Here is a 9863-nt window from a genome sequence, read left to right on the forward strand (position 1 = left end):
GGATTGTCCCAGGCCAAGTGATGAACACTGAAAAGAAGCCCAGGAATGGTACAGCTGGGCTGAAAATTAGAAACATCTGCTCACAGAAAGCCAGGCGTTCTTCCTCTCCTCTGGCTCTTCCTTTTATCTTTGGATTTTCCCAAGTTCTTGTTCAAAGGGATGCCATCCCATGGGAAAATGACAAAAGGAAAAAAAGTACAAACACTGTTACTCAGTGAGGCCAGCAATAGTTGCAAGAGAAGAAAAATTCTTCATGGGAATCCCCTACATCTGAGAAGCAGAAGCAAAAATTCACCAGGAAAAAATTCAGTGCTGTCAGCTCTGAGGAAAACAATGCCTTTTATCCATGTGGGATCCTGCATTTATCCAGTTTTTATTACCCACAGATGGCATGACAGCAGTAAAAAAAACCAGAGAAAAGTGACTAGGAATGGCCAGAGAAAGTAAGAATAATGGCTGAAGATGTAATTTCTTCTTTAAAAGGTTTAAAGTGAAAACTTTACGGAGTGGAAACTTACACAGCAGAGATGCAAAATCCTCTAAATACTGAGGCAACACCTGCACACTTGCAGGCATGGCAGAGTCACATCTTTCACGTGTAATACTGCCTGAATCTCTCCAAGAAGTGACACTCCCTTCCAAGCAGGGCAGATGCAGTGTCCTGATGCAGTAGCAGCCCCAACATCGCTCCAGTGGTGTTTGATTCCTTGACAATTTAGCATGACTTTGCTGCCCTGGGCTCACTAAAAAGCTAGTTTGTTACACTGGTTAAAGGTGGTCCCTGAATCAAACTTCAAAATGATCCTCAAAGGCTCAGGGATTTGTCATTGTGCAGACTGTGCCACGCTACCTGTGGGTGATGGAGCTTCTAAGAGTGGCCGGACACTCCTGGGAGGGCCACACTGTGGCCTTGCAGTGCTTGAGGGCAGCCTATACAAAGAGATGGGACCGGCTTTGTAGCCGGGCCTGTTGCCATAGGACAAAGGGTAAGGGTTTAAAACTAAAGGAAGGTCAGTTTAGATTAGATATAAGGAAGATTTTTTACAATGAGGGTGGTGAACCCTCTGGGCAAGCTCTTACTGTTAGAGGTTGCCCAGAAATGTGGTGGATGCCCCATCCCTGGAAAAATTAAAGGTCGGGTTGGATGGGGGGCTTATCCAGTTGAAGATGTCCCTGCTCATGGCAGGGTGGGTTGGTCTAGATGGGCCTTTATTTTCTCCTAAATTCTTATTCAAAGGAATGCCATCCCATGGGAAAATGACAAATTGGGGAAAAAGCAGGGACATTCAGTGAGGCCAGAAATAGCTGCAAGGCAGGAAAGAAGCCCCTTCTTTATAGAACCCTTCCAACTCGAATTATCCTGAGATGCCGCAGCCCCTCTCAGGATGCTGACGGAATGCCAGGGGGATGCAGGGTGCAAGCGGGGCCAGCAGTGCCCGGCACTGAGGCGCTCCAGGGGCCCCGCAGCACCGGGACCGCCGGGGAGCAGGCACGGGGAGCCCCAGCACCGGGCAGGGCAGGGCAATCCCCCGGGGCGCGGCAGGGAAGTACCGCCGGGGACGCCGGAGAGGCGAGTACTTCCCCCCTGGAAAAACGCCAAGTTCCCTCTCAGCCCGGCCTTTTCCCTCCCTCCCCTGCGACGCCCCTTCTGGGCGGCCCGAGCCGCTCCGCCCTCCCTGCCAGCGCCGGCGGCGCCGAGCAGGACCAGACCCGTCGGTCGGGCTTTGGCTGGAAATTCCCGTCCTCCGCGGCTCCTCCCCCGCAGAAATCCCCCGGCCTCGCTGTATATGCGAGGCGCCGCCGCCGCCGCCGCTCACTCGCAGCGCCTGCAGACCCGCCGCCATGATCGCTGCTCGCCGCGCCGCCGAGCCGCCCGCCATGGACGGCTACGAGCACCCCAAGAAGGAGCGTCAGGGCGCCCTCGCGCTCGACGACCGCCACGACAGTGGCCTGGACTCCATGAAGGAGGAGGAGTACCGGCAGCTGGTGAAGGAGCTGGAGGACATACGGCTGCAGCCCCGCGAGCCGCCCGCCTGGGCACAGCAGCTGACGGAGGACGGGGACACGTAAGTGGGGGTCGGGGACGGGGCAGGGGTGGCTCGGGCACGCTGGGGAGCTCGGCACGAGCAGTGCGGGACAGGATGTGCTTGCCGGCGGGGCGGCGCCGGGCTGGGCCGCGCCGGGAGGGAAGGGAGGGGGTGCGGAAAGTCCCTGGAGCGGCGCCAGGCAGAGGCGGCTCCCGCGGCCGCGGAAAGCCCCGGCCCAGCCGAAAGCCCCGGCTTGCGACACCCGCGCGTGACCCGGCCCGCCGGGCGCGGGGCTCGGCGTGGCGTCAGGGGGGCTAACGCCTGTTGCTTAATTGCTCCTTTTCTCCCCCCTGCAGTTTTCTCCACTTGGCCATTATTCACGAGGAAAAAGCCCTGAGTCTGGAGGTGATCCAGCAGGCAGCCGGTGACCGGGCTTTCCTGAACTTCCAGAACAACCTCAGCCAGGTACTTTCACCTCGATAACCCCGAATGCGGATCAGCCCCTGCCACACCCACACACTGCCTCTGGGGAATTCCCCCAAAAAAGTCCCTTCGATTTTTTTTGTTTTAATTGATGGAATCAATTGAATCAAAGCCTACATTCAGGAAAGTCCCTAGCTGGCTTCAGTCAGTGTTGGTACAATGCTTCCTCTCCCTCAAGAGAGTGGCATTTAACGCCCACATTTTTCAAATATGATGCCATGGGTTGCATCCCTCTTTATGGAGATGTTAATGATGCCCTTCATACCAATTGACTGTTGGTATATCCAGAGAGCCCAAAGTTCATCACTTCCAGATGAATGGGCAACTATACAACAACTTGGGAAGCACGAAGAACTTGAGTTTATAGGGCGTGCTTTAATGCTTTTATTTGTTGGCACAAATCACTAAGTGAACAAGAAGTCTGCTTGTCTAAATGTTGCTGCTAAGTTCATGGTGTAACTTACAGTCTGCTTTTGCTCTTATGCTTGCAGACTCCTCTTCACCTGGCAGTGATAACTGATCAGCCTGAAATTGCTGAGCATCTTCTGAAGGCCGGATGCGACCTGGAAATCAGGGACTTCCGAGGAAACACCCCCCTGCACATTGCCTGCCAGCAGGGCTCCCTCAGGAGTGTCAACGTGCTCACACAGTACTGCCAGCCACACCATCTCCTCGCTGTCCTGCAGGCAGCCAACTACAATGGTACGGACTGGACACACTCCTGAAGTTCATTGGTGTGCTGTGCTGAGGGTAGGGTCAGTCTCCTGCGGATCTCAAAGATCTCTGGAGAGATGGAGAAGGATTATTATGTGCCATTTGAGAGTTGAGGAGCCCAATGCATGCAGCGGTGTGTCTGACTTCTTTGAAATGCCACTGTCTTGCAAGCCTGCTCACTGTTGATTATAGTCTCTCATGGCTTTGAAGTTTGCATTTGTAGTGAGTGCCTTTGCTCTGGTTCTCCTTTTTTGTTTGTTGTAAGTTGCACTCAAACACTGAAATAGAGCCTCCGAGAAATCTTTTCAAAATCCTACCCTTTTATTCATACTGGAAGCTGGAAAGCTCCTCTGGAGAACACCTTTTTGCTGTGAATGAATCGCAAATTTAGATATCTGGCCTATCATCTTAACTTTTAAGTAATGACGAGGCATTGAATTAGACTTACACAAGTTTTCCCTCTGTTTGTGTCTTTCAGGACATACATGTCTTCATTTAGCATCTATTCAAGGATACCTGGGTATTGTTGAATATCTGCTGTCCTTGGGAGCAGATGTAAACGCACAGGTATGTAAGGTGTGCCATGAATTTAACTGAGTGGGGCTCTGTAGTCATAAGAATCGACAGATCTGGCAATGGCTCTGCCTCTCCTAACATGCCAAACCTTATGCTGTTTTCACACAGGAGCCATGCAATGGCAGAACAGCACTACATTTGGCAGTGGATCTGCAGAATTCAGACCTCGTGTCGCTTCTGGTGAAACATGGGGCAGACGTGAACAAAGTGACCTATCAGGGCTATTCCCCCTATCAACTCACTTGGGGAAGAGACAACTCAAGCATACAGGAACAGCTGAAACAACTGACCACAGCTGACCTGCAGATGTTGCCAGAAAGTGAGGATGAAGAGAGCAGTGAATCTGAGCCTGAGTTCACAGAGGATGAAGTAAGTAGCTGTTGTCATTTTTATAAGACAAGGGGAAAATCCTGTCCTGCACAGGGTATTTTTTGGTGTTGCTTTGATAGCATGCCCCAGTGACTTCTTGCTGTGTAACAGATAGATATAGCAAAGATTATGCTATCAACAATCAGCAAAATGGCAGATGGGGCAAGCATGTAAACAGAGTGAGAATAAAATGTAAAAAAAATAACATGAGGGAATAGAGATTAATACCATGTGACATGGTTCTCTGTGGCTGACACAGAACCTTATGAAAGAAAATCCAAGTTGATGGGTGGTTTTCTCCTCCCTAGGATTTGTTTTTCTAACATTCTAAGTGCTGCATTAAATAGCATATGTAACCATTTTGGTGTAGAAATTTTATACACTGCTGAAGTCTGGGCATGTAGAATTTGGCTGTTATCCCAGAGTGGATATGATACTTTAAGGAAGATTTTTGCATTAACAGCATTTTGGGTTTTTTTTCTTGCAGATTATGTATGATGACTGCCTTATTGGAGGACGACAGCTGTCATTTTAAAGCAGAGCTTTCTCTGAAAAGAAGTGACTGTATACATTCATGTATAGAAAGAGGACCGACTTTCTGCATCTAAAAAGAAAGTCATGATGTGGAGAGAAAAAAGAGGAGGGAAATAACTACACTGCCTAGCAAGGAGAAGGAGCACATAATTGTAACAGGACAGTTCCAGAATCTCCCTTGTGTTTAAATACAGGACTGGGATGTGTAACATCAGTACAGATCTGTGATTATTCACACCACCTGATAAAGAGCCACACAGCCAGTCTTCTCAGCCCTGCAAAGGTAACAGACTACACATCCAACCTGCTTGGTACAGGGAGCTTTCTTGTGGCATCAAGTACTACAAGTGTCCTTTTGTGGCATGGTGGACTCATGCCAGCACCCCTTCTCAGAGACTCTGCATTCTTTTGTGCTGGGCTCGTGGCAGTCCCTGTTCTTTCTGATGAACCTCAGCTGCTCTCAGTGGGGCGTCCCAGGTGGAGAAATCGGACCAAGGGACTGGTGCCCTCTTGGCTCTTAGGCAAAAGTAGCAATAATGTTAACTGTGGGCATTGGAAAAGTGTGTTTCACACTGTGTGTGTCATAATTGCTACACTTTTTAGCAACTGTATATTGTGTAAATACTGTACATTTTTTGTTTATAATTATTTTGGTACATGTGAGATACGTATTTATTAAAAAAAGTCAGATTACCATACCTAGTCTGTGAAATGGTTCATTGCCCACCTCCCTGACATTGTGGGAATCTACCTGGTTTGCTTTTTAAGAAAAGTTCTAACACCTAGTAGCCCGTTGGGGTCACATTCTCAGGGTTTTTAGGTGATTCACCTCAGCAGTGGTAAGACATCTAAACAGCTTGCAGCTCTCAGCCCTTCTGCTACAGCTAATTTTGGAAGCGGACGTAGGTGTTGTTTCCTGCGCCCGCTGCAGCAGGCGGATTGTGGGGCTGGGATTCCCCCTCTCTTCCAGCACCAGGCTGCCAGCCCACTAGAGAAGGGGTTTTAGGCTGGTTTTGGCAGCACCCGCCCACCTGCTCTCATGGCAGCTTTTGTTCCAGCTCAAATACTTCGCAGCTCTTTCCAGGGGAAGCCTGGAGGCTTGCAGCACAGCCCTGTGTCTGCTCACCCCTTATTTATCACCTGGCCCAGCTTCAGTTGAACTCTGACCCCTTTGGAATTTCCGAAGGGGATTTCCATGCAAAGAGGGAACAAATCCTGGGAATGTGTTCAGTGTGCTACTGCCTTGAACACCTGAAATTCAGGTGGGGCACCCCACATCCCCACTGCAGGAGCTGCAGCTCTTCTCCAGTTCATTGCAGTGAAGGATGAGGCTTGAAGTGCTTCAGTTATTCCTCAAGTTTCTCCCCAGCATTCAGGCAGGCAGAATCACTTTGCTAAATCCTCTGCTCCAACTCATCTGCTGGCAGTGTATCACAATACTGGACAGACTTCTTGGTCTGTTGCGTGCCTGTGTAAAGGATGGGTTGTGCAAAAGGTGACCATGCCTGTGTGTACCATACCCCTGGATGGAACAGGGAGCAGCAAAGCTGCTAACGCAGGATGGGGGGGAGCTCTGCCAAGAACTGGCCAGGGGAATTCAATGCTCCTGGCGCCTGGCCCAGCTCAGGCTGCTGGAGAATGCTGTGGCCCCAGGTTGCACAGGAACACCCATTCCTTTTTCTGTCCTCCTCTTCCCAAAGGGTTCCTGACGCACAACCTGCACTAAGGAGGGTTTGCTGGTACGAGGAAGAAAGCCACAACTGGCTGTGTGCTTCCTAACTTGCATAGGAGCCAAAGGCTACCGTGGAAAGTATTGTATAAAATTATCATCCTGAATAATTTTTATTTCCCTTCCACTCTCATTGCATGAGCATAATCCAGGTATATGCACTGAAACTTTGGGCAGACATGGCTACATCTGCATTGCAAATACGCATTTTCCAGTGTGGGGCTGGATTAGGATCTGGCAAAACTTTTTTATTGCTGGGAACTCACCCTGTGCTCTGACCAACCATTAACTCTGAGCTGGGACTATTGACTGTGGGAGTTTGCTCACTTGCTGCTACAGGTTTTTCACCAGCAAAGAATCCCAAGTGATTCCACGGCTGGAAATAGAAATGGTGGTGTTCCACTTGCTACGTTTCAGTTTCCGTTGCAAAACGGAGGATGGAAATGCTGTCAAGCATTTGTCTGCAGAGGCATTCACTAGCTACAGCTATCAGTGGTCTAAAAGTCCTTGGGTGCACGGCTGGACCAGGTATGCAAATATTTAAATAGATACCATCTGGAGGCAAATACTGTTCATTTGAAGGCCAGAGGGATTGAGAAAAATGCAGTTATCAGTAGTACCAGGCTGGCCGAGTAGTTTCGGAGGCACTGGTACATTCTCTGTTGCCCATTGCAATATTTAGACAAAGAATATCTAGAAAGGCACTGCTATAATCTTACAAGAATTCTGGAGTGACTTAATAAATTAAGCAAATGTTTTACTGTATGAGGAAGTTTCGCAGATAAACAAATCATTGCCGAAATACCACATGCTGGTTTTGCTCCTGTTTGCCCCCACCCGTCATGCAAAAGTAACCATGTAACATATGCGGAGGAACCATGGGTAAAGCAAGTAGGACAGAGATTAATGTGAGAACATATTTGTTAGCAAAATAGGTTGGGACATGTTGTGTATTTGTGCATTGCTAATGCAGGATTACTCATTGGAGAGCTTTGCCTGTTCACTTGATGATATGGGAAGATTGTCCACTGTAAGACATCCCCCTGGCACCCCCTGTTTTGAATATGTGGCCTTTAACTGCTGCATGTCCACCCTGTCTCTGCCCTTTCTGCACCTATGCCTTTAGAAAGATCTTCTGAGAGTAGTTTTGGTGATGAGCTGCGTTCCTGCTGTCTTCTTGGCATTCTGGCAGACGTGTGGCATTGTCTCATTTGTAGGATATAGAGCAAGAACTCCTTATGCATTTATTTTTTCAACATCTCTTTTCCCTTATTCAGACAGCACGGCTGCTATTTGCAGAGCACAATAGCTTGCTCTTGCTGTGCCTCCCCACACTGGTCCAGGGTTCGAAATTCTGTCCCAGAACCTTTTCCACATGTCCTGTGTGGCTCTGCAAGCTTCAAAAGCATCCATGCCGCTGCAGAGGGAGATCTTGTGAAGTTCAGATCTAAATCTGAATTCCTAATTCCTGAATTCCTAACTGGCCCCTCTCCGTTAGCCTCCTTACTTTCCTCAGCCTATTCCATGCCTGTGTCCTCTGCTTTTATTGCCTTTGGCACTCATATCTGTCTCTGCCTGTTCTTCTTCCCTTCCTCCCTTTCTGCATGCCCCCCCACCCTTTTCACCTGCAACACCAGCTCATTCATCCGTCATTACATTACACAGCATGAGTTTACATTTTTGTTTCCAGCCTTTCCCTGCTGCCCATTCTTGTAAATCTCTTTGATAATCCCAACAGGGATATTCCCATACTTCCTTATATTCCACACAAAGAACAAAACTCTTCATTTCCTCCCACACCCTCCTCTTCCTCCTTACATTCCTGCTCACTATAGGCCTTTCTCACTCAAACCACAACCAAGATGCCAAGATGCCTTTCAGCTTTCTCAGCATCAGCCTTGGACTTCTCAAGAACCTTACAGTGTTGACAGATAAAATAGGAATTCCAGGGTGGCAACGCTGGATAACAGAGCCCCGATTTTTCTCCAGTAATTTAGGGTCCTTTTTTTTTCATTCCCTGCAGCTTTGGAAAGTGTAAAAAGCAAGGGCAAAAAACAACCTTGCACCTGGGGACATGCACAGGGAAGCTTTATGCTCCCACTGGCTCCAGCGCCAGCTTGACGTGTGCAGTCATGAGCAGAGCCCTTTCCCATTCTCCCCACCTGCTATTTCTGCCACTCTCAGGTTATGGTGCAGCATGCTCCTTGCACACACCTTGGGCTGTGTGAGCTGGCTGACACCCAGATGTGGGTGTCTTTTCCTCCTTCAGCCTTTTGACATTAGGAAGGGGTCCCTATTGGCTGCTTAGCATTTTACACACCAAGAACTACAGGTGAAAGCAGGGCCAACAGTGTTTACCAACCGCGTGTCCTGCAGGCAGCTGGTGGACACATCCACCTGCCTTCCTGACAAGGACTTGATGCACCAGAAGGCAGTGAGGCCACCAGGACTCTTAACCTGTCCCAGAGAGCGGCAGCCTCACTGCAGCTGACCCTTCCCCACAGCTTCAGGTCAGATTCGTGTGAGCAAGATGGTTGAGTGCGTAAAGGAAAAGGTGAAACCAGGAAAACAAACAAACAAGGAAAGACACTGTGATCTCCAGGGAGAGGACAAATATAAGTTATTATTTTTTTAATGGGAAATTTTCAGTGATGGTGGACTCTGGGCCAGGCACATATCATTTTTCTGTGGACGCTGAGCCATGAAAATAATTAAACATCTGGTTGTTCCTAGAAGTTAGAATTGCAAAACAGTGCAGGGGTGGCAGGGAAGAACTTCTCCCTGGACAAATGGCTACCGTCGTTTCAGGGGGCGTGGAGGAAGGGCTTTTCCCAGCATTGCTGTGCTCCCAGCACCAGCGCTTTGCTGAAGAATGAGAACTGCGCAGTATCCCGAGGGATGAGGGAACAGGAAAGTCCTGTCCCCTCGTGCCAGCCGGGCAACACATGTGACCTGGACAGCTGTGCACAGCCTCTGCCCTTCTCCAGCAGCTGTCTGTCCCAGCTCTGGCATCTCGCACCCCCTTGTCCCTTCACTGAAGCATTAACAGGAACTAAATGTTTCCTCTAAATCCTGGCACATTTATCAGGTCATAATCCAAGAAGTTAAAGTCCAAGAAAGCTTGAAACAGAAACTCCCCCTGATACCCTGGAGGCTTGAGTGCCTGCCCTTGACATGATCTGGTGCTCAGATTTTCCCAGGACTGCCTCCTCATCCAATTTTCCAAACAGGACTTTCCAGTCCTGTCAGAAGAGAGCTGGGATTTTCCCTGCTCACTCCTTTCTGCAGTTTTACCCTGTTACAGCAGCCATGAGCCACGGCACCAGGCTCCACTGCCTCTCCAGCTGCAGCAGTGCCGCCTCTTACCTGTCCACCACCAGCCCTAGGGCTCTGAAGGAACAAGCCTGCACTCAATTTAAATTCTTTTCCCA

The 9863-nt window shown here is 49.3% G+C and overlaps 1 protein-coding gene across 1 annotated transcript; it reads left to right on the forward strand.

Moving 5' to 3' along the window:
• Positions 1-1664: 1664 nt before the first annotated feature.
• On the forward strand, positions 1665-5401 carry NFKBIA (NFKB inhibitor alpha). The gene is made up of 6 exons (XM_033062653.1): positions 1665-2066; positions 2384-2492; positions 3002-3212; positions 3703-3791; positions 3909-4169; positions 4657-5401. Exons 1-6 carry the CDS (start codon positions 1843-1845, stop codon positions 4702-4704), a joined length of 942 nt encoding a protein of 313 aa, XP_032918544.1. The 5' UTR covers positions 1665-1842; the 3' UTR covers positions 4705-5401.
• Positions 5402-9863: the final 4462 nt, after the last annotated feature.

This window comes from Catharus ustulatus, chromosome 6 (assembly GCF_009819885.2).
Source record: "Catharus ustulatus isolate bCatUst1 chromosome 6, bCatUst1.pri.v2, whole genome shotgun sequence".
NCBI classification, from domain to species: domain Eukaryota; kingdom Metazoa; phylum Chordata; class Aves; order Passeriformes; family Turdidae; genus Catharus; species Catharus ustulatus.